Genomic DNA, 24,748 nt, shown 5'->3' with positions numbered 1-24,748 from the left:
TTGTGTCTTTTTTGTTGCTTCTTCTCCTAAATTAACTGTGAGAGTGCCCAATAGACTGTTTACTGTCCTTAAACCTTGTGAGTTATATTAACCCTTATGTTCCATTCGCTTTTTCGACCTGTTGGTTCCGTTCACCGGGTCAGATCATCATTGGGATTTTAACGCAATATAGAAAATTATATCAAAGTACTCAACAAATATTCTCTTCACTTTAATCCCAAACAATATAGATTACCTCTAGATCACTTTTAACAATTAAAGTGTCATTCATTTGTGAAGAAGTTGTGATTCCTAGAAATAATCCACTGTAATGAAGACATGGGTAGTATAAGTCATGGGCAGTATAAGTTTATTTTGAAAAAATGTAAATGAAACTAGGTTTTCATGACTATTCATGTTTGTTGTTTTGTGCTGAAATGCAAAACATGAACCAAATGTAACAAGATGCAATATTGAAACTACAACAGTCGCATTCTGTCGGCCACCCCTCAAGGCACATAACCGCTTTTATTACTCATAGTTAGAATATTAACAGATGTAGAACATCATAGAACAAAACGTGAAAAGCCCTGAAGCCCATGTTAACCGCCGGCCATATTTTCAGCGGAAATCGAAATCCCTATGGGGAAAAAAAAGCATTGGAAGGTAGCACTCTGGTGGAAGACACTGCCTGGTTGTCCTACAGAAAGAAGTCAGTGAATGAAAGAAAGAAAGAATATTTATGGATTTGATGCTTTTAACTTGTGGAAGAACCTATGCACTTTGGATTAAAAGCGTTTGCCAAATGACAAAAATGTCAATGTAAATGTAAAGACAACCAAAGCTACTATTTTCCCTAAGCAAATTCATGAATTTTTGATCAGTTTGGTGAACATCTGTTTCAGGGGATAATAGATGAAAACACCAGCTGAATAAATAGCCTGTATAAATAGCAACTGGGTTATATAGTGGTCTGCAAACATCTAATATACATAAATGCAGTGGAAAAGATTTGCTGATCTCCCAACACATCAGCTACTAAAACAGGTTGAGGTTAATGAGTTTGACCTATTTCAATATGTTCTCTTCCTGTTTTGAGCATCTGAATGCCTCCATCTCCAAGGCATGGACAGCAATGGCCTGTTTAACCATCCATTTTCAGTTTGGTTGCATAGCTGCCCGTCAAACAATGTATATATACACGTAGTAAGTTTGAACATTATTTAGTAATAGTTTTTCTCATTTTAATGATGGTGTTTTAATTGTATTTAAAGTATATTTTTTATATTTTATATTTTTATTTATTTATTGAAATAAAATAAGAGGCTAGTAATTCCAAATGAGAGGCAGATTAGCACTAGAAGTATAAACCTCAATTCTCAGTTCTTACTTACCCCTCCCATCCCTCAACATGCATTCATGATTTATACACAAACCTCTCAAATTCATCATATGAAAACATCACCTCCTCCATTTGTGCAAGGACCAGGGATCGACATTCCCCCCAGAAACCCCAGTAGTTACCAGAGATATTGTTGCTTATTAAGACTATGGCGCCTCATTTCCCCATTGGAGTCCATTCAAAACTACAACTTATTACTGGCAATATTATACTATTATGGAGAATACTTTTAAATTCAAAAATGTCTTCTCACTGAACTAATTAGTACAAGGGCTGATTATTTTTCAAGATTGATTTAATTCCTTCCTGTTTCGGTACGAGGTGTGCATGCTCTGGGGCCAAAAAAACAGTTTCAGTTCTTACAATAGAGGTATATCTTGATGGCTGATCAGTGGATCAGCTGCATTTTGTTTCCTGCCCAAAACCAATTGCCCTCTCTCTTGACTGTACTTTGAGCAGTTAACCAGTACATGCTTAATTGACTACTTGCAATAATCACTTCTGTCACTGTTGTGTTTTTTTTGTTAAAAACATGATGCTATTTAGCCCTGTCTGGCCAAACCTCATTCTTCTACGTGCCTTTTTTGCAAATCTATCTGCCAATGCAATATCTGCCAATGCATTTCCTTGAATACCTACATGTGCTGGAATCCACACAACCCATATCCTCAGTTCCATCCTCTGGATTGGAAATAATGTCTGCAATCTCATGTGGTAATTCTCGTCTAGATTCTGAGCGGAGGCATCACAGACTCATTAAGGAGTTGGAGTAAGAACTGAAACTCTCAGTGGCCCCAATTCTTCCACCCATTGTAAAGCGAATAAAACTTTTCATGTCTCCTGTACACACAAACAGATCATGCCATTTATTCTCTTCTTATTGATTTCAAAATCGGGCACAAAGAATGCCATCCCTAATCTATCATTGTGTCTCTTCGATGCACCAGTATATATCCATACTATGTGGGGTTGGTACACAGGTCCATTGTTTCGTTATTAAAATCACATCTTCCTCTTCAGTAATTCCAAATCCACTGCTGGCTCCGTCAACAACCATGGACGCACCACAGGGAATGCTACAGTTTGACTTCCAAGCATATCCTTAATACCTATCATATGCGCCTCTTCGTCAGTTGACCAACCAAAGGTCCTCTTCTTCCTTTTTACCTTTTCTCAACAGGGCTCTAAATATCTTTGGGTTGGATGGTATTGTCCATGCCGTGGCAGGTTTACCCAGTAGGTTAATGAAAGCTGTAACCTTCTCAGTTGTAGTGGGGTCTCTGCAATCACCACCTGTATTACTGCCATTGATTTTTAATTGTTTTAATTGTCCCACAGATTCTTGGTGGAAGCTTGCATTTTATACCCCTAAAATTGCTCCCTCCACTTTCATCATTCGAAACAATACCCCACTTGACATGGCTGGCATGTTTCATCCTGACATCTTGGGGATTCCCCCCTTGAACATCAGGAAAAAAGCATAAAATTTAGATTTGAATCCAGCCGTGGTTCCAGGGATTAAGACCAGAAACTCATGTCCCCTACAGGTGGCAAACATGAATAGCTGCAGGCCATCCAATCATTTGGAATTGCTAATTGGCACAAGTCTTCAGCCAGCAGGTATAATTGGTGAAATCAGATGGCTGCATGGGAAGGGCTTCACTTTCTGACCCCTGGGCTTTCCACCTCAGCTTGTAACAAGCTGTTAATTGCAAATTGTATCATTTTAAAGCCATACTATAAAGGATTTGCAACTTTATAATATTTCAACTTTATAATCAATATTATAATACAACCATGCTCAGTCATTTCTATGATGCCCTGACAGTATGTGTCTGTGTTCACTTCTGCCCAGTACCTTACTGATCTACCTGTATTTGTTATTCTAAAAAGTGTTGGGGAAGTTTGTTGGTGTGACCCTTTTTTCTTTGTGCAATTTATCTGAAAAGTATAGACCAATATCCCCGGTCAGAGATATATTGCATTTTTCACGAAATTCATATCTCTGGCAAATGTGTGGTTACATTACATTACATTACATTAGTCATTTAGCAGACACTTATCCAGAGCGATGTACAATAAAGTGCAAATTAGAACCAGGGACACATGTGTTGAAGACCCTAGAGGAAAGTTCCAAGTCCTAGGATGATCACAAAAATAAAACTTGAACCCTTGAAGAGTACATGTACTTTCCAACTAGCATACCACGTTTGGCAGCAAGAATACCCTGAATATTAAAATAATCATACATAAGTGCTATAACCTATGGTACACACGGCTAATTATAGCAGTGGGGTAGGGAGGAAAAGGTGCAGCCTGAAGAGGTGAGTTTTCAGTCTGCGCTTGGAAATGGTCAAAGACTCTGCTGTTCTGACCTGGCCAGAACAGACAGCAGTCGTGACCTAGAATTGCACAGCTTGTTGTCCATCACCACTCCGAGGTTCCTTGAACTGGGGGATGAGGTCACTGTGGTGTCCCCTAGCGAAATGGAAAATCTGAGAAGGGAGAGGTTAGAGCAGGGATGAAGATTAGTTCTGTCTTACCTGGGTCGAGCTTTAGATGGTGGCTGTCCATCCAGATCTGGATGTCTGTCAGGCAGGTGGAGATATAGGTGTGACTGTGTGTCAGTTGGGGGGAAAGGAGAGAAAGAGTTGGGTGTCATCAGCATAACAGTGGTATGACTTGCCATGAGCAGAGATAACAGGGTCAAGGGATCTGGTGTAGATGGAGAAGAGGAGGGGACTGAGGACTGAGCCCTGGGGAACTCCTGTAACAAGGGAATGACCAGCCCAGTTGACCTGGGAGGAGCGGGCAGAGAGATAGGACTTAATCCAGTCTTGGGCTGTGCCACAGGTCCCTTTAGCTGCCCTCCTGCTGGGAGAGCATGAGTCGAGAAACATCAGCATCTGTGTTGGGAGAGAAAGTGGTGGTGGTGGAGGTTGTGTGCTTTTGTTGCCTTGGGGGTTGGCTGTTGGGCCGCTGTTGTAATGTTAGAGACATTTGCTCTAATAGATAGATAAAAAAACAATTCTATGTAAAGGTGAAAAAAGAAAAAATAATATTGACAATGAATGAATTGATGTTTTTGTGTTCACTATGCCTGTTTAGGTCACATAATTTGGCAGTGCGGCAGGCAAGAGCAGGCTGAAACCAAATGGGTCCTAGCAGTGGTGAACGTAGAATGTTCCATCCCAACTAAACTAAATCTAAGCTACCCCGTAGCTTTTGTGCATATGACAGCGAATTGGGAGTTTTTGCTATTGTAAATATCTGTTGTGCATTTTGACATACACGCAACTGCTTCACATATGAATGAGTAGGTATGAGATATTGCTGTACTTTTGAAAGTGACATGATTCCAGTAGTCTGCAATATGATGCTACTGGCAGTAAGCCAGAATAAAATATCCAGTTATTTTATTGGTGGGTGAGCTTTGTCAACCTGGTGGTGTAGAGTTGGGGAGGAAATTGTTTTTTTTATTGTGAACACAGCAGCAAAGCAAGGAAAGAAATCCTGCATAATATGCCTTTTAATGTGTATAGATGGCTGATTTTCCCTCTCTCAAATTTGCATCCCAGGATTTTTAATTGATCAGTTCAGCGAATGCTTTCACTTTCAGTGTGCTATAATGGCATGTGATTCTTTTAGAAATAGAGGTTGCAGTATACATTTACATATTTGTCTGGACTCATGTTCTTCTACGGCTAATGCCTTGACTTATTTCCGGGTGTTTGTTCTCTGCTCAGCTGCATATGAGGAACCTGAGCTTGCCATCCAGACCACCTGCAACAGCGTCATCCTCACCTTCCTCTCCACCCTGGGCTTCCCTCAGCCCACTGTGCTGTGGAGAACCAAGACAGGAAGTGACATCACCAACCGGAGCAACACCACTATGGTCCTGAAAGAAGGGGGAAAACATTATGAGGTGGTGAACGAGATGGTGCTGAAGCAGAGTGACCCACACGATTGGACTGTCACATTTGAGATGAGGCTGGAGCTCCTCAACCAGAGCTTCTCCCACTCTGTCAGCCTCCGCCCACTCCCACGTAGGGGGCAGATACTGCACATACTGAACAAAGGGTTACCCAAACAAGGCACAATTTTGTGAACAACAACAAAAGCTTTATAACGGCTATTTTTGCAACAGGTCTGGACAATAGCCTATTTACAAAGCACGTGCTGACATAAGACACTTTACCATACGTTGTAAACCATGCTCCTGTACATACCATGTTGTTCATGCCCCCAAGAAGTTTAGACCTACCAGACTCGATGTTTGATTTGCAACTATGGTAACATATATTCACATGAACAATGGAAACAAGAAACAGTGGTCGACCTGTAGTGTGTCATTCACATGACCGTACAGACAGCCGGGATGGGAGTATATCTGTAGATTTCTGGTCAGGCCTGACCAAAAATGCTTGGGAAGCAGTGATATATGCTATGGTTACTTGTATGTGTGTCTCACTGACTTGCCTGCATATTCAATAGCACAATATATATAAATTATGGGCCAATACAATACATATTACGATATTTGTCTGATTGTATTGGCCAATACGCCCTATGTTGGGGATTTCCGTTCTTATCCAAATAGGACCAGTGTGGGTACAGGTGTTTGTTTTAAATGGCACTAAAATACCAGATTCTACTTACTGAGATGTTGAAAACTGATTCGTTGATTTGTTGTGTGAGGTGTCTTGGTGCTGGGCTAAAACAAATACTTGCACCCACATCAGCCCTTGCTGGATAACATTGTACACTCCTGCCCTGTATGATCATACATCCTTATTAGTTTTCTCATGGTCACCCCCACCCCTCCTTGTTGCTATTTGTTGAATAAACACCCTCAAGCAGCTGATGAAGCACATCCCACCCACTCAATGTTGACCCAAGCAGGGAACGTGTGCCTCACGCAACTCTTTGTCTTCTTTGACATTCAGAATTTACTTTAGATGGTTATACCCATCTCCAAATACTGAGTATGCTTTTTCAAAACTCTTAACACAGGTAGCACAACAGCAGTCTACAGTATGTGGACTAAACTGTGGACCATTTTTCATTGTTTTCACACAAAATGCATTAAATGAAAATGTCTTTCAAAATTCAAGAATTCTTATCTCACTCAAACACAACCACCAGCAAAACTCTGCTATGTTAACGTACCGTTTTCAAAACTGTTAAACTTGAGTTCAAAACTTAACACAATTGAGTTAGACAGCAATTTGACTTGTTCACTATAATACCATATTGAAAGATATTGTCTAAAAGTAAAATATATATATATATATATATATATATATATACATATATATATACCACCACGGAGTATTAGCAGATAATGTTACATTTTCAAATGTCCAAAATATAAGCTTGACAGCCATTCCTGAGAAAACATGTAGTCATGATGAAGAAGCTATGTACCGTCCCCTTTGAGAGGAACTTTAGGATTATTTAGGAGTTTTAGGAGTTATTTAGGAGTGTGTAAAGGAACTGTGGTACCATTATATACAGGTAATATGTCTATACATCTTACCTTATCATTGGACAAAGAACAGCAGTGGATGTTCCTGGCCAGGTGGGAGCTGACATAACAATATCCTCCGATTGCTGTTACACATACCAGTGTTTGGCCCATATAATACGGAGTGCCTCATCTAATTTCTCGGTGAACTGTATAGAAGGTTTGTCCCAGGTGAAGAAGGGGGGCAGGCGAGGAAATGTGTAAACATTCATAATCATGTGAAACAATGTGGCATTTCACCACGCCTGTGAGTGGTTTGAAGTCTGTCCAAGGATGATGTCACCACTTTTCCTCTCACCGCACACCATTTTTTAACCCTATAGAGAAATAATTTTTCTCATGGAGGTGGAAGGTACATATATGACCACTGTCCACATGATCAGATGTCCCTCCTATAGGCAATGAATGCTGCATGCCAGGACTGTGTGGAAGATTCCCTGGCATGGATCAGGCGTTCAAAGAGGTTTTTCCCTCATGTGTATGGCAAGAGAGAATATAAGGTGTAATATAGATGATAGTATGTCTGTGTTTTTCCTCATGTTTGGCGACAGTGTTACGGTAGAATTAGTTGTGTTTTGGCAGTCTTGGTGAATTTGGTACTGTTGTGCCCAGCTGCGTGCTGGTAAAGAGAACTGTGTTGAGATTTTTGAGAAAGTGCACTCAGCATTGAAACATGGGTAAAACCAATTGTAAAAAAACTGTAAGATCACAAGTGAACTGGACCCATGATGAAGTAATGAAGTAATTGTATCTCACCTTTTGTCGAGACCAGGCACAAATGGACTCTTGTGCCTGTCTTAGTGGCATTTGTGGCTTGCTTGGCTTACTTCGCCATTATGGTGTTTAGCAAAAAACTGAACACCACAAAAGTACTGAGAAAGCTGATCGTCCTACAGAAACATGACAGGACAAGAAAGCTTGTGAAGGAAAAACAAATGAACAAACAAATCAATAACTGCTGGGAGAATTTTACCCAATAAATAAATGATTTGTTTTACAATAATTGTGTCTTTTTTGTTGCTTCTTCTCCTAAATTAACTGTGAGAGTGCCCAATAGACTGTTTACTGTCCTTAAACCTTGTGAGTTATATTAACCCTTATGTTCCATTCGCTTTTTCGACCTGTTGGTTCCGTTCACCGGGTCAGATCATCATTGGGATTTTAACGCAATATAGAAAATTATATCAAAGTACTCAACAAATATTCTCTTCACTTTAATCCCAAACAATATAGATTACCTCTAGATCACTTTTAACAATTAAAGTGTCATTCATTTGTGAAGAAGTTGTGATTCCTAGAAATAATCCACTGTAATGAAGACATGGGTAGTATAAGTCATGGGCAGTATAAGTTTATTTTGAAAAAATGTAAATGAAACTAGGTTTTCATGACTATTCATGTTTGTTGTTTTGTGCTGAAATGCAAAACATGAACCAAATGTAACAAGATGCAATATTGAAACTACAACAGTCGCATTCTGTCGGCCACCCCTCAAGGCACATAACCGCTTTTATTACTCATAGTTAGAATATTAACAGATGTAGAACATCATAGAACAAAACGTGAAAAGCCCTGAAGCCCATGTTAACCGCCGGCCATATTTTCAGCGGAAATCGAAATCCCTATGGGGAAAAAAAAGCATTGGAAGGTAGCACTCTGGTGGAAGACACTGCCTGGTTGTCCTACAGAAAGAAGTCAGTGAATGAAAGAAAGAAAGAATATTTATGGATTTGATGCTTTTAACTTGTGGAAGAACCTATGCACTTTGGATTAAAAGCGTTTGCCAAATGACAAAAATGTCAATGTAAATGTAAAGACAACCAAAGCTACTATTTTCCCTAAGCAAATTCATGAATTTTTGATCAGTTTGGTGAACATCTGTTTCAGGGGATAATAGATGAAAACACCAGCTGAATAAATAGCCTGTATAAATAGCAACTGGGTTATATAGTGGTCTGCAAACATCTAATATACATAAATGCAGTGGAAAAGATTTGCTGATCTCCCAACACATCAGCTACTAAAACAGGTTGAGGTTAATGAGTTTGACCTATTTCAATATGTTCTCTTCCTGTTTTGAGCATCTGAATGCCTCCATCTCCAAGGCATGGACAGCAATGGCCTGTTTAACCATCCATTTTCAGTTTGGTTGCATAGCTGCCCGTCAAACAATGTATATATACACGTAGTAAGTTTGAACATTATTTAGTAATAGTTTTTCTCATTTTAATGATGGTGTTTTAATTGTATTTAAAGTATATTTTTTATATTTTATATTTTTATTTATTTATTGAAATAAAATAAGAGGCTAGTAATTCCAAATGAGAGGCAGATTAGCACTAGAAGTATAAACCTCAATTCTCAGTTCTTACTTACCCCTCCCATCCCTCAACATGCATTCATGATTTATACACAAACCTCTCAAATTCATCATATGAAAACATCACCTCCTCCATTTGTGCAAGGACCAGGGATCGACATTCCCCCCAGAAACCCCAGTAGTTACCAGAGATATTGTTGCTTATTAAGACTATGGCGCCTCATTTCCCCATTGGAGTCCATTCAAAACTACAACTTATTACTGGCAATATTATACTATTATGGAGAATACTTTTAAATTCAAAAATGTCTTCTCACTGAACTAATTAGTACAAGGGCTGATTATTTTTCAAGATTGATTTAATTCCTTCCTGTTTCGGTACGAGGTGTGCATGCTCTGGGGCCAAAAAAACAGTTTCAGTTCTTACAATAGAGGTATATCTTGATGGCTGATCAGTGGATCAGCTGCATTTTGTTTCCTGCCCAAAACCAATTGCCCTCTCTCTTGACTGTACTTTGAGCAGTTAACCAGTACATGCTTAATTGACTACTTGCAATAATCACTTCTGTCACTGTTGTGTTTTTTTTGTTAAAAACATGATGCTATTTAGCCCTGTCTGGCCAAACCTCATTCTTCTACGTGCCTTTTTTGCAAATCTATCTGCCAATGCAATATCTGCCAATGCATTTCCTTGAATACCTACATGTGCTGGAATCCACACAACCCATATCCTCAGTTCCATCCTCTGGATTGGAAATAATGTCTGCAATCTCATGTGGTAATTCTCGTCTAGATTCTGAGCGGAGGCATCACAGACTCATTAAGGAGTTGGAGTAAGAACTGAAACTCTCAGTGGCCCCAATTCTTCCACCCATTGTAAAGCGAATAAAACTTTTCATGTCTCCTGTACACACAAACAGATCATGCCATTTATTCTCTTCTTATTGATTTCAAAATCGGGCACAAAGAATGCCATCCCTAATCTATCATTGTGTCTCTTCGATGCACCAGTATATATCCATACTATGTGGGGTTGGTACACAGGTCCATTGTTTCGTTATTAAAATCACATCTTCCTCTTCAGTAATTCCAAATCCACTGCTGGCTCCGTCAACAACCATGGACGCACCACAGGGAATGCTACAGTTTGACTTCCAAGCATATCCTTAATACCTATCATATGCGCCTCTTCGTCAGTTGACCAACCAAAGGTCCTCTTCTTCCTTTTTACCTTTTCTCAACAGGGCTCTAAATATCTTTGGGTTGGATGGTATTGTCCATGCCGTGGCAGGTTTACCCAGTAGGTTAATGAAAGCTGTAACCTTCTCAGTTGTAGTGGGGTCTCTGCAATCACCACCTGTATTACTGCCATTGATTTTTAATTGTTTTAATTGTCCCACAGATTCTTGGTGGAAGCTTGCATTTTATACCCCTAAAATTGCTCCCTCCACTTTCATCATTCGAAACAATACCCCACTTGACATGGCTGGCATGTTTCATCCTGACATCTTGGGGATTCCCCCCTTGAACATCAGGAAAAAAGCATAAAATTTAGATTTGAATCCAGCCGTGGTTCCAGGGATTAAGACCAGAAACTCATGTCCCCTACAGGTGGCAAACATGAATAGCTGCAGGCCATCCAATCATTTGGAATTGCTAATTGGCACAAGTCTTCAGCCAGCAGGTATAATTGGTGAAATCAGATGGCTGCATGGGAAGGGCTTCACTTTCTGACCCCTGGGCTTTCCACCTCAGCTTGTAACAAGCTGTTAATTGCAAATTGTATCATTTTAAAGCCATACTATAAAGGATTTGCAACTTTATAATATTTCAACTTTATAATCAATATTATAATACAACCATGCTCAGTCATTTCTATGATGCCCTGACAGTATGTGTCTGTGTTCACTTCTGCCCAGTACCTTACTGATCTACCTGTATTTGTTATTCTAAAAAGTGTTGGGGAAGTTTGTTGGTGTGACCCTTTTTTCTTTGTGCAATTTATCTGAAAAGTATAGACCAATATCCCCGGTCAGAGATATATTGCATTTTTCACGAAATTCATATCTCTGGCAAATGTGTGGTTACATTACATTACATTACATTAGTCATTTAGCAGACACTTATCCAGAGCGATGTACAATAAAGTGCAAATTAGAACCAGGGACACATGTGTTGAAGACCCTAGAGGAAAGTTCCAAGTCCTAGGATGATCACAAAAATAAAACTTGAACCCTTGAAGAGTACATGTACTTTCCAACTAGCATACCACGTTTGGCAGCAAGAATACCCTGAATATTAAAATAATCATACATAAGTGCTATAACCTATGGTACACACGGCTAATTATAGCAGTGGGGTAGGGAGGAAAAGGTGCAGCCTGAAGAGGTGAGTTTTCAGTCTGCGCTTGGAAATGGTCAAAGACTCTGCTGTTCTGACCTGGCCAGAACAGACAGCAGTCGTGACCTAGAATTGCACAGCTTGTTGTCCATCACCACTCCGAGGTTCCTTGAACTGGGGGATGAGGTCACTGTGGTGTCCCCTAGCGAAATGGAAAATCTGAGAAGGGAGAGGTTAGAGCAGGGATGAAGATTAGTTCTGTCTTACCTGGGTCGAGCTTTAGATGGTGGCTGTCCATCCAGATCTGGATGTCTGTCAGGCAGGTGGAGATATAGGTGTGACTGTGTGTCAGTTGGGGGGAAAGGAGAGAAAGAGTTGGGTGTCATCAGCATAACAGTGGTATGACTTGCCATGAGCAGAGATAACAGGGTCAAGGGATCTGGTGTAGATGGAGAAGAGGAGGGGACTGAGGACTGAGCCCTGGGGAACTCCTGTAACAAGGGAATGACCAGCCCAGTTGACCTGGGAGGAGCGGGCAGAGAGATAGGACTTAATCCAGTCTTGGGCTGTGCCACAGGTCCCTTTAGCTGCCCTCCTGCTGGGAGAGCATGAGTCGAGAAACATCAGCGTCTGTGTTGGGAGAGAAAGTGGTGGTGGTGGTGGTGGAGGTTGTGTGCTTTTGTTGCCTTGGGGGTTGGCTGTTGGGCCGCTGTTGTAATGTTAGAGACATTTGCTCTAATAGATAGATAAAAAAACAATTCTATGTAAAGGTGAAAAAAGAAAAAATAATATTGACAATGAATGAATTGATGTTTTTGTGTTCACTATGCCTGTTTAGGTCACATAATTTGGCAGTGCGGCAGGCAAGAGCAGGCTGAAACCAAATGGGTCCTAGCAGTGGCGAACGTAGAATGTTCCATCCCAACTAAACTAAATCTAAGCTACCCCGTAGCTTTTGTGCATATGACAGCGAATTGGGAGTTTTTGCTATTGTAAATATCTGTTGTGCATTTTGACATACGCGCAACTGCTTCACATATGAATGAGTAGGTATGAGATATTGCTGTACTTTTGAAAGTGACATGATTCCAGTAGTCTGCAATATGATGCTACTGGCAGTAAGCCAGAATAAAATATCCAGTTATTTTATTGGTGGGTGAGCTTTGTCAACCTGGTGGTGTAGAGTTGGGGAGGAAATTGTTTTTTTTATTGTGAACACAGCAGCAAAGCAAGGAAAGAAATCCTGCATAATATGCCTTTTAATGTGTATAGATGGCTGATTTTCCCTCTCTCAAATTTGCATCCCAGGATTTTTAATTGATCAGTTCAGCGAATGCTTTCACTTTCAGTGTGCTATAATGGCATGTGATTCTTTTAGAAATAGAGGTTGCAGTATACATTTACATATTTGTCTGGACTCATGTTCTTCTACGGCTAATGCCTTGACTTATTTCCGGGTGTTTGTTCTCTGCTCAGCTGCATATGAGGAACCTGAGCTTGCCATCCAGACCACCTGCAACAGCGTCATCCTCACCTTCCTCTCCACCCTGAGCTTCCCTCAGCCCACTGTGCTGTGGAGAACCAAGACAGGAAGTGACATCACCAACCGGAGCAACACCACTATGGTCCTGAAAGAAGGGGGAAAACATTATGAGGTGGTGAACGAGATGGTGCTGAAGCAGAGTGACCCACACGATTGGACTGTCACATTTGAGATGAGGCTGGAGCTCCTCAACCAGAGCTTCTCCCACTCTGTCAGCCTCCGCCCACTCCCACGTAGGGGGCAGATACTGCACATACTGAACAAAGGGTTACCCAAACAAGGCACAATTTTGTGAACAACAACAAAAGCTTTATAACGGCTATTTTTGCAACAGGTCTGGACAATAGCCTATTTACAAAGCACGTGCTGACATAAGACACTTTACCATACGTTGTAAACCATGCTCCTGTACATACCATGTTGTTCATGCCCCCAAGAAGTTTAGACCTACCAGACTCGATGTTTGATTTGCAACTATGGTAACATATATTCACATGAACAATGGAAACAAGAAACAGTGGTCGACCTGTAGTGTGTCATTCACATGACCGGACAGACAGCCGGGATGGGAGTATATCTGTAGATTTCTGGTCAGGCCTGACCAAAAATGCTTGGGAAGCAGTGATATATGCTATGGTTACTTGTATGTGTGTCTCACTGACTTGCCTGCATATTCAATAGCACATTATATATAAATTATGGGCCATTACAATACATATTACGATATTTTTCTGATTGTATTGGCCAATACGCCCTATGTTGGGGATTTCCGTTCTTATCCAAATAGGACCAGTGTGGGTACAGGTGTTTGTTTTAAATGGCACTAAAATACCAGATTCTACTTACTGAGATGTTGAAAACTGATTCGTTGATTTGTTGTGTGAGGTGTCTTGGTGCTGGGCTAAAACAAATACTTGCACCCACATCGGCCCTTGCTGGATAACATTGTACACTCCTGCCTTGTATGATCATACATCCTTATTAGTTTTCTCATGGTCACCCCCACCCCCCCTTGTTGCTATTTGTTGAATAAACACCCTCAAGCAGCTAATGAAGCACATCCCACCCACTCAATGTTGACCCAAGCAGGGAACGTGTGCCTCACGCAACTCTTTGTCTTCTTTGACATTCAGAATTTACTTTAGATGGTTATACCCATCTCCAAATACTGAGTATGAACTTTAGGATTATTTAGGAGTTTTAGGAGTTATTTAGGAGTGTGTAAAGGAACTGTGGTACCATTATATACAGGTACTATGTCTATACATCTTACCTTATCATTGGACAAAGAACAACAGTGGATGTTCCTGGCCAGGTGGGAGCTGACATAACAATATCCTCCGATTGCTGTTACACATACCAGTGTTTGGCCCATATAATACAGAGTGCCTCATCTAATTTCTCAGTCTCTCTGGCTCTCATTTTCTTTCTCTCTTGAACACACATACACGCACCACATATATTTGACCTTTTCTATATTTGGACATCTAATTGACTCAGTGCTTAAACAAATGTTATGTGGAGACAAGGGTAAACAAATGTTTAAACAAATATTTCCCTTAGTTTATATGTGTTTTGGATAGAGTAGATTCATGTTTCTATGCATGTATTGCCTGTAGTGTTGACAGAGTACTTCTCTGGAGATCAATATGACAGACTAGTCACGCAGAACCAAAAGGATTACTAATGCTTCATAGCATTGACATATTTTCTAAAATATTTCTTCTTAAAATACAGTTTTTGACACTAATTTCAGAACCTTTAAGTTATTTTTCAAAACTGTAGACATAAAACTCAAAACAGATAATGATAATCAGTTTTCAAAACTCTAAAAGCTAATTGCTTGGATACAATATATATATAAACCAAAAATCATTTGCTAAACCAAATCACTTGACACAACTTAACTTTCAAAGTATTAGCATTGCAAAATGAAATGCATTACATTTGAAAATACTGTTTTTTAATTCATTATAATGCATTGTACCTACCAATGTATCCAACTGCTCACCGTGATAAGTAACTGTAACAGTCCAGGATAAATTAATTGATTGACATCAGTTACTTTCGAACAGGATACATTTTACCACATTATCATTGAATATAATATTTCATCATCATCCTTTTGTCACAGGAGTTTTCAACCTTTTTTGACACGCACCCCTCCAGTTTGAGCTAGCACTCAAATTACTAATGATTGATGTTACTGATTTTATTGATCTTGATTTTAAATTGGACTCGAAATACATCGTTTTTGTAAAAGCAATTGGGTCCACATTCAGTGCTCTTCTACTATTACCACCATTCTCTTTATTTCAAACCACAAAAAGACCATATTGAAACATGTATCAAGTTTTTTTTTCATACTATAGTAAAGTATTGTAAAAGCAACTAAACAGTGAATCTATAGCCATCATTTGTGTGGGCGATCTAAACAAATGTTCCTGTATTATTTCATCAATAATGAGGAATTTTAACCAATGAGTTTGGAAGTGCAAGATTTATTCAAAGATATGAATGCACAATGCATGTTTTGAACAGGCGAACAGGCTATGTTACTGTTGTGCTGACTGTTTTGAGTCTTTCGTCTAAGGTTTTGAAAAGTGAGCTCACACTTATGAGATTAGTGCCAAAATGATTTATTCTGGTACGGGCTGAGCAAGAAACTCCTTTGTTTGATCTGACTCCAATTTAACAATTGAATTTATATATAACATTTTATTGCTTGTGAGTCATTTATTGCTACATAATGGCCGATGTGGCATGTGGTGAGACCAGCAGACGAGAGTTCAGAGAGCACGTTACAGTGCAGGATTCCTTTAGCGATCAAGTGTAAATTATCAGTAATGTACTAAAATGTACATAAATATACCTTTGTTTGATCTGACTCCAATTTAACAATTTTATTTATATATAACATTTTAGTACAGATCAAGTTTTAACAATTTATTTGTCAGGCAGGTTACTTAAAGCCAATTACATTCCAAATTAAACAATTAATAAAAGCGTTACACGGCGGCTTCAGGGGGCATTAGTTAATTTTTTTTTACAGATTTTATAGTACAGTTGGAACTCCTCTATTCAGATGTAGGCATTGCAAAATATATTTTTTGTTGTAAAATGTCAACATTTTTTGGCATAAATTCAAGAACTGTTTTTGCTGAAGCGCATCATATTGAAAATGCTGCGGTTTTGTTATGCAGGCAAAAAAAAGCTGTTGTTTTATGCACGCCTAACAAGTTATACACTGTTAGAAACAACATGCCATTAGCTAAAATGCCTTTTAGTCATCAGTTCAATTACATGGCCGTAGTCGATTCTTTGATGAGCTGAAGTTAAACTGAATTTTCTTTCACACAGATGGAGGTAACGCATTTCATCTGCAACTACGTTACAAATACTGGTTTTCGAGAGAGCCTATATAAAACATAGATAATAGAATTTCTATCTATCTATACAAATAGAAAGTGAGTTTAATCTCAAATAAAGAACACCCTGAAGTAACATATACATTTGGCCTCCTGCCCATAGTCATCAGCCTTTTTTATTTATATAAATGAGCATATATTGACATAATGTTTTGTTAATGATGTTGTCCTGCCATATAAAACACCTCTCATCACCCTGACGTGACTGTGTCTCTCTCCATGACATGAAGAAAAGGTAGGAAAAGTCACATTTCCTTGTTTTGTTGTCAATTGAAAGTCCTTTTCAATTCAGATCATAATTTAGAAATGCTACTAACTTTATTCAGAGTAAAGTGTGTGTTCTTACTGAATTATTGAATAACTCAGCCGGTACAAAATTTTATTGAAAGTTGAAGGCGAAGGATTTAATGGTTGGCATTTATATAGCACCTTTATCCAAAGCACTGTACAATTGATGCTTCTCATTCACCCATTCATACACACACTCACACACTGACGGCAATTGGCTGCCATGCAAGGTGCCGACCAGCTCGTCAGGAGCATTTGGGTTTAGGTGTCTTGCTCAGGGACACTTCGACACAGCCCGGGTGGGGGATGGAACCGGCAACCCTCTGACTGCCAGACGACTGCTCTTACTGCCTGAGCCATGTCGCCTGATTTAAGAATAGAATCATATCTAAAATATTGTCAAATATGAGAAACACATTCTCTGAGCAGACTTATTGCAACTATTGTAACAATGTCTACTACTAAGTAAAATTTTTATTTAAATAATCATCAAGGGAAAAAAAGTCATCCAGGACTATTTTTGGAATGAGCTATTTTCTGTCTGCTAGGGATTCAAATATTTAATTTAATCTGCATTAGATTGTTGGGTCACACATTACAATAAGGTACATGAATTGCCATTAACAAATGTAGTTAATTAAGCAATATCACATATGAGGGAGTGCTGTTGTACTGCATATTGTAGGTATGAGGGCCAGGCCGAAAGCTGAAGATATTCAGTTGTGACAATATACAGCACAATAAATAGCATAGTGTGATATTGCTTTTATGCAACACCTCTACAGACAAGGCTATTTAAGTAATGGTAATTTCAGACATAAATTCAAGATAATAGATTCACTTTATTCAGCATCAACAAAATAACTTCCTTCAGAATTCTATTTGGGACTGTAACTGTCTCGCGTTGCCAGGTAACTCTATAAACAAATGCAAAGACTAACTAGTTTGTTACCTAGCAATATGAAACAGTTCCAGTAGCTGATATAATTATGTAAAGAATGCAGATTAATTCTGGATGGTGATGAGGTCGGATGATGTTGTACTGTATATCGGAACTAATGAAATGCCTCTTTTCCAATCGGAATTAACTGTTAACATAACATTAATACATTCCAGCAAATACATTCATTAAGCATAGAATTAACGTTGTTAATGGATTTGTGGTAACCCCTAATTTAATATGTATATGTTAGCAATCCATAGATTTAATTTATAACCAGTTAACCATTAACAAATACATTAACTGCTTCTTCTTTTTTTCATTCCAATATGAATTGGTATTAACAAATGTAGTTAACCTGATTTGATGATGTACAAATACATCATTAACTTTAGCATTGATTTGCCTTTGCGGACTTTGCCATGGTCTAGCTTTCAGGTTAATAATCATACAAGGGCTCTCATCTCTAATGTTTTACTCAGACCCAAGTGTTATGCTCCAAAGGAGGGGGGAAAGGTTACTAGGCAGAACATACACATACAACATACAACACAAAAAACATGTTGGGTAGTCCAAATGAAAATTTATATAATTTAGCCTATTTTAACATCAAGCATTCAATACACAAGCAAATGATCACTCACTATGCCCTGCTAAATTCCACATGAGATAATGTTAGTTTCATTATTTCTGAGAGGGCTTGGACAGAACATTCTTTCCATGCACAGGTTCCCTCTACCTATTAGTTATTGCTGCAAATTATTAGCTAAATTTGCAATTATTGATTAGTGGTATTGTTAGTGCAATATCAATATTAGCTTTATTAGTAAACCTTTCTAAGAAACACATACACATCTGAAATAATTCTAGTCCAACATGTGTGCATTTGGTTGCTTGGAATATGCCACATGAGCATTTGGACCATAGGCAATTCAAATAATTGTTCAAATTTTTGTTATTCACTTGTTATGACTAATATGAATCTTATATTGTTATTGTTGTTATTTCTTGCTGGACACTTGAACATCAATTATGGCTGCTCTATTGTTTTATTGTGTTTTCCCTTTATGCATTTATTGATGCCATTGGTCCTTGTAAAGTGTACTGAACATTGTGCTTGAGAAGAACTTCTAAAATAAACTTTATATAAGGTTAAACAACTATCTATGGCACATCATGAATTAACAATCAGTCACAGGGACATACTCAAACTGTCAAAATCATTTCTTACCTATTCTGACATTTGGTCTGAAAAACAGGTGAACCTCTTGACCACGTTTTATTTAGGTAGACCTGTACTCCAGGCTGTTCATTGGCATTAACAAGCTGGTCTACAGGTCTACCTAATAAATTGCTCACTGAGTGTATTTTCTGATTATGATTAAATCAGCTCTGATAAGCAATGGCTGTCATATAATGTAATTGACTTTTATATTGAATTATTTTGGATTATACATATAATATATATTCCATATATGTAATTCCTTTTATGTACATCTCTTTAATATTCTGAGTTCTCAACTGTATGTTAATTAATTATTTGTATCAGACTAAGGGGTGCAATGCTCAAAATAGTCATTGCATAATGAACATCAGAGCCGTTTTAATCATAATCAGTTCAAATACTGTATATAAGCTTACAGGTATATAGAAAAGGTACATGCTGTCCACTTGGTTTATATTTAATGGAATTCTGGAGACGTTTCAAGAAAATGTTTCAAGATCTTTGAAACATTTTGTTTCTAGAATGTGAAGCAATTTTACAAATACTGATTTCAGGTCCTAAATAATGGTGCAATTATGCACATGCAGAATTTCATTTGTGACAGTAGACAGTTGTGTATTTTTACTCTAGTGTACAACAAACACTTCACCTTAAGTAATAAAAACCATGTAAATTAACATTCAAGTTCCTTTCCTGACTAAACAACCCTGTGCAATTCTTTGTTTTTCATATTGACAGCCATGAAGATCAGATTAGTTCTTCCAGTTCTTGTAGCTGCAATGCTCACAATTGGTAAGAACTCTTCTTAAGTTGTATGGATATTAGCAGCTTTATTAGAAAACTGATTACTATTCCTGAAACAATTCTGTGAAATTATTTTGCCATATCCCTTAACAAAATCGTATAATACTAATTGCTTTAAAATGCTTATCCCGTCATTGAGATCAATTTTCTTCTTTAATGATTTATAATTGCAATTTTTTCCCCCTCAGCTGCTGATGGATGTCCTGTTGGAAGGGACTTTCTAACAGCCTTCATGGCAAACTTCAAAACTAGTAACTACTATGCGGGCCTTCAACTGGCTATCACTGCACACAAGACCAATGCCAACGTGAGGCTGGAAGTCAAGGGCATACGCTACACCAAAAATGTGCTTGTTAAAAAAAGGTCCACTGTGCGAGTCCCCATACCATCTAAGGCTGAGATATGGAACCCAGGGTCATCTGGCAAAACTCTGCAGATCTCCTCTGATGCTGACATCTCTGTGGTGGCATTCAACTACAAGCCAAGTACCGGGGATAGCAGCATAGTGTTTCCCACAACCGAACTGGACACCAAGTACATGATCTACACTCCCGAAACTGTCTCCAATAAACACGACAAGCTAGTCGCCATCATCAATGGCGATCACAAGAACACAGTTAATCTCCTCCCCTACAGAGACATGAAAGTCAAAGGCATGGCTAGGTGGAAGAAGGGTGTGAAGGTGACCATCAAAATGGCCCCGTATGAGGTTTACCAACTCCGAAGCAGGGTGTCCCTCACAGGCACTGAAATTAAAGCTAGTCGTCCGGTGGCTGTCTTGGCCGGGCACCAGTGCGCCAAGGCAGGTATATTCTGCTCACATCTCTTCCAGCAGCTTTTGCCAGTGCAGAAGCTCACCACCCATTGGCTGGTACCTGTATTGCGCAGCTCCAGGGACGTTGTACATGTGTTAGCCATTAACAACAAGACCAAGGTCAACATTGTTAGGGGAAGGAAAACAAAGACTAAAACTCTCAAGGCTGGGAATACGTGGGATACAGAAATCGGGGGGAAAATCCCGCTGATCATTAAAAGCAACAAGAAAGTAATGGTAATGTACTACAGCAGGAACCACCCCTACAATCCCTTCTTCATCAGTATACTGCCTTTGTCAGAGCTGTCCAACAACTGGTCCCTTGACACTCAGGCAGCATTCACGAGCACTGCTGTCATCATCTGCGAAGCAAACGGGGCCAAGACCACTCGATTGGATGGCAGGCCGCTCTCTCGTAAAGTAAAGTGGAAGCAATTCCCTGGGGATCACAAATTTCTGTGGACCAGCTTGTCACTTGGAAAAAGCCAGCGGCACTATTCTCTAACCAGCGATGCCCTTTCAGCTGTTTACTTCTATGGTAACAGGTTGGCCCACAGCTACAGCGCTGTCGGGGTGTGCTACAAAGGTAAATTACAAGGGACTACAGATGCCAATTAGCTTATAGCTAACTTAAATGCATATTACAACATTTTAATAAACATTCGGCGATTAGCATGGTCTAGTGTATGACAGACAATTACCCCCGTTCTGTCCTTTGTTTTTATTACCCTCTTGTAGGTTCCCGACCCCCACATCCTCCAGATCCATGTGATCATATCAAATGCAGAGAGAAGGAAGAATGCCAAAAGGGGGTTTGTGTTTCCATCACCAAGGCAACCTGTAGGGCTCTCGGGGACCCCCACTACACCACATTCGACGGGAAGAGATTTGACTTTCAGGGAACGTGCACTTACACTTTGTCCACCACTGTGGGTAATGTCAACGGTTTGATACCCTTCACAGTTCTGGCCAAGAACAACCACAGAGGAAATAAATATGTGTCATTTGTAAGGGAAGTGACAGTCATAGTCTACGGCCAGACAATCACAATAAGTAAACGGAAAGGCAAAGTTGAGGTAAGGCTTAAGAATATTGCCAATAATTACAGAATTACGATTTGTTTTGGACAATGACATGGATTCCAATTCCTTGTCCTCCACATTGTCACAGGTGAATGGAATAAAAAGCCACCTCCCGGTATCCCTTGCTAGGGGTAAGTTGCATGTGGTGCGTAGACAGTTCCATGCTGTTTTGACCACTGACTTTGGGCTGGAGGTTAGTTACGACTGGAAATCAAGTCTCTTCATCACGGTTCCAAGTAGCTACTTCAGATCAGTAAGTGGGCTCTGTGGTAACTACAATGGTAATCGCAAAGACGACTTCACCACTCCCATGGGCAAAAGCGCCTCCACCGTCCTCGAGTTTGCCAAAAGCTGGAAAACTAAGGATGGGAACCCTTTCTGTGATGACAGCTGCCGGGGAAAATGCCCCAGCTGCTCTGTGGAACTTCAGGAAAAGTACAGAGCAGAGGAATTCTGCGGCCTCATGGCAAAGAAAGGTGGTCCATTCGCTAAATGCCACAAGACCCTGGAACCTGACATGTTTGTTGACAACTGCGTATATGATGTCTGCATGAACAAGGGCATCAAAAGGCTCATTTGTGACAGTATGGAGAGCTATGTCAGTGCCTGCAATTCAGAGGGAGTGAAGTTCACTGGAAGTAGCTGGAGGGAATTTGCTAAGTGTCGTAAGTTTATGCCTCTTTTGACAATTTGAAAAACTAAATATTAAAATGATATCTATCACATTGTCTATTTAGTTCAATGTCTTCAACAGTGTCCTTGTCCTATGAACGCGCTTTCTGCACTTTAGTCGAATGAGAATTGATACATGGTCCTAACCAACCGGATTGATATTGAGTCAATCATAAAATAATGTATTTAAAACTTTTTTATTCTTTTCTGTTTGGGTGGGCAAGACAGAGACGAGGGTAGGCAAAGCCCAAGCCTAGCACACCCTGTGCTAAGCTGTGTTCAAAGTCTCTTGCTAACTCAAGCCTAGCACACCCTGTGCTAAGCTGTGTTCAAAGTCTCTTGCTAATGCCTGTTGACCTTTCGGTGTGCCAAAATAACAAAAGGCAGCGTTACTATTCCGAACCTAGTGCATAGTTCGGTAAACCTGAATATCAGAAATCCGCTCTGTTGATCACGCCATGAAATCATGAAATCACATTTCCCAACAAACTTAAATATTTGCAGTAGTCGGTCCTTTCTACCCACACAGTTTCTTCCATTACTTTCACAGCGATGGAGTGTCCAGTGAAAAGTCACTATGAGGCATGTGGCACTGCCTGCCCTGCATCGTGCATTAATCTAGAGAATTTAGTGTGCCCAAAAGTCTGTGTGGAGGGGTGCCAGTGTGACAAGGGCTTTGTTCTCAGCGGTAACACCTGTGTGCGCAAAAAAAGATGTGGCTGTACTCGTGACGGCTTGTACTACAAGCCAGGGCAGGAATTCTGGGCAGACAATACATGCACTACCCGCTGTAAGTGTAACAAAGATACCAGAAAGGTTGACTGTTACGAGACAAAGTGCAAGAAAGGACTGGTGTGCGACTTGCGTAAGGGCGTTCGGGAATGCTATCCAGTATCCTTTGCCACTTGCCATGCCTCTGGAGACCCCCACTACACAACCTTTGATGGAAAGAGGTATGACTTCCAAGGCACGTGCACTTATCACCTGTCCAAGCTGCTCGAAATGGATGACCCTAGCTTGGTGCCTTTTGACGTACAAGTGCAGAATGAGAATCGAGGAGCGAACAAGAGGGTTTCATACACCAAGGCTGTTGAAATCACAGTTTATGGAAACACTGTCATTCTGAGCAGGGAGAGGCCTGGAAAAGCGTTGGTAAGTATTTGTTTTTCAATAAAGGCTTGAAATATTGTGTCTAATTTTCATTAGGCAGACCTGTGGGTGCTATGTTTTAAAATGTCCTCCTGTCCACAGCTCAATGGCCTGTACACCAGCTTGCCACTCGAACTGGAAGATGGAAAATTGTCCATCATCCGCATTGGGTACTTTGGAGTGGTAAGCACTGACTTTGGCCTGAAATTGAAATTCGACTGGCACAGCAAAGTCAAGCTCACTCTTCCAGGCCCCTATTCCGGGAAACTGGGTGGCCTGTGTGGCAACTGGAATGGCGATGCAACAGATGACATGGTCATGCCTGACAACCGCCCTGCCAAATCGGTTGCCATTTTCGGCGAAAGCTGGAAGTCGAGGGATGACCCGCGCTGCTCCAGTGACTGCGGTGGCAAGTGCCCCAAGTGCGATCCCAAATCGATGCCCCGCTACCAGAAGAGCGAACTGTGCGGAAAGATCACCAACCCCAACGGCCCCTTCAAGCTCTGCCACGGCAAAGTCAGTCCCAATTCGTACTTTGACGACTGCGTTTTTGACATGTGCCTGAATGACGGCCACGCCTCCACCCTCTGCAGTGCCCTCACTGCCTACACTGAAGCCTGCCAGGAAGCCCATGCGCAAGTCGGCGTGTGGAGATCTGCCAACTTCTGCCGTGAGTAACACCGGCCGCGTTCTTAACTGCCGCTCTATTCTCGCTTTACAAAATGGAGGCACTGGTCATTTGGTGAAATGAAATTGTTTCATAAGTGTCAAAATAATGTCATGGTTTAACAGGTTTCACATTAAAGTAGGTGTCAGAACATGTTTACAGCTAAGAAAGAAAGAAAAAAAAAAAGATCTAGTGTGTAGCTACTGTTTAAATCGATTTCCCAGAGTGATGGTTTGCAGGGTTGAAGCAAAACCGTGGATTGGGCTGTTTAACCAAATGCCTCTTTCCATTTGACAGTTTATACAGTGGTGTGCAAAAATAAAAATATGAGCAACCTTAGAACATACTTTAGAAGGCAGAGTTAGTTCAGAATAAAAAGTTCAGCCCTGGAATTATACTCACCTGACTCATTCAAGCCCTAACAAGTAAATCACTTGGGTCTGGGCCTTAGTAATCATCTTTTTGAAAAGTAACAAAAAATAATAAAAAATGGTTCCCAAACTTTTGCACAGGGCCCTTGTCCTTTTAAAAAATATATATTTCTAAACAGAAAAAAAAAAAAAAAAAG

At 40.0% G+C, this 24,748-nt stretch overlaps 1 protein-coding gene and 1 long non-coding RNA gene across 2 annotated transcripts in view; one reads left to right on the top strand and one right to left on the bottom strand.

Moving 5' to 3' along the window:
* Positions 1 to 3,922: 3,922 nt before the first annotated feature.
* Positions 3,923 to 7,068, bottom strand: LOC133106028 (uncharacterized). Its single transcript, XR_009704213.1, has 3 exons — positions 6,921 to 7,068; positions 5,186 to 5,279; positions 3,923 to 3,998 (listed from the first exon to the last, which is right to left on the bottom strand). It is a non-coding gene; the product is annotated as an uncharacterized LOC133106028 (long non-coding RNA).
* A 513-nt stretch (positions 7,069 to 7,581) lies between these two features.
* LOC133137230 (IgGFc-binding protein-like) overlaps positions 7,582 to 24,748 on the top strand; it is a 30,779-nt gene continuing 13,612 nt past the window's right edge. The window contains exons 1-4 of the mRNA XM_061255408.1: positions 7,582 to 7,585; positions 13,045 to 13,344; positions 19,985 to 20,667; positions 23,616 to 24,183. Of these exons, the coding sequence (XP_061111392.1) occupies positions 7,582 to 7,585; positions 13,045 to 13,344; positions 19,985 to 20,667; positions 23,616 to 24,183 (1,555 nt within the window). The remainder of the gene's footprint in view (positions 7,586 to 13,044; positions 13,345 to 19,984; positions 20,668 to 23,615; positions 24,184 to 24,748) is intronic.

This window comes from Conger conger, chromosome 1 (assembly GCF_963514075.1).
Source record: "Conger conger chromosome 1, fConCon1.1, whole genome shotgun sequence".
Classification (NCBI taxonomy): Eukaryota; Metazoa; Chordata; class Actinopteri; order Anguilliformes; family Congridae; genus Conger; species Conger conger.
Note: the sequence above shows the minus strand (reverse complement) of the source record. Positions and strands in the feature narration are given on the sequence as shown.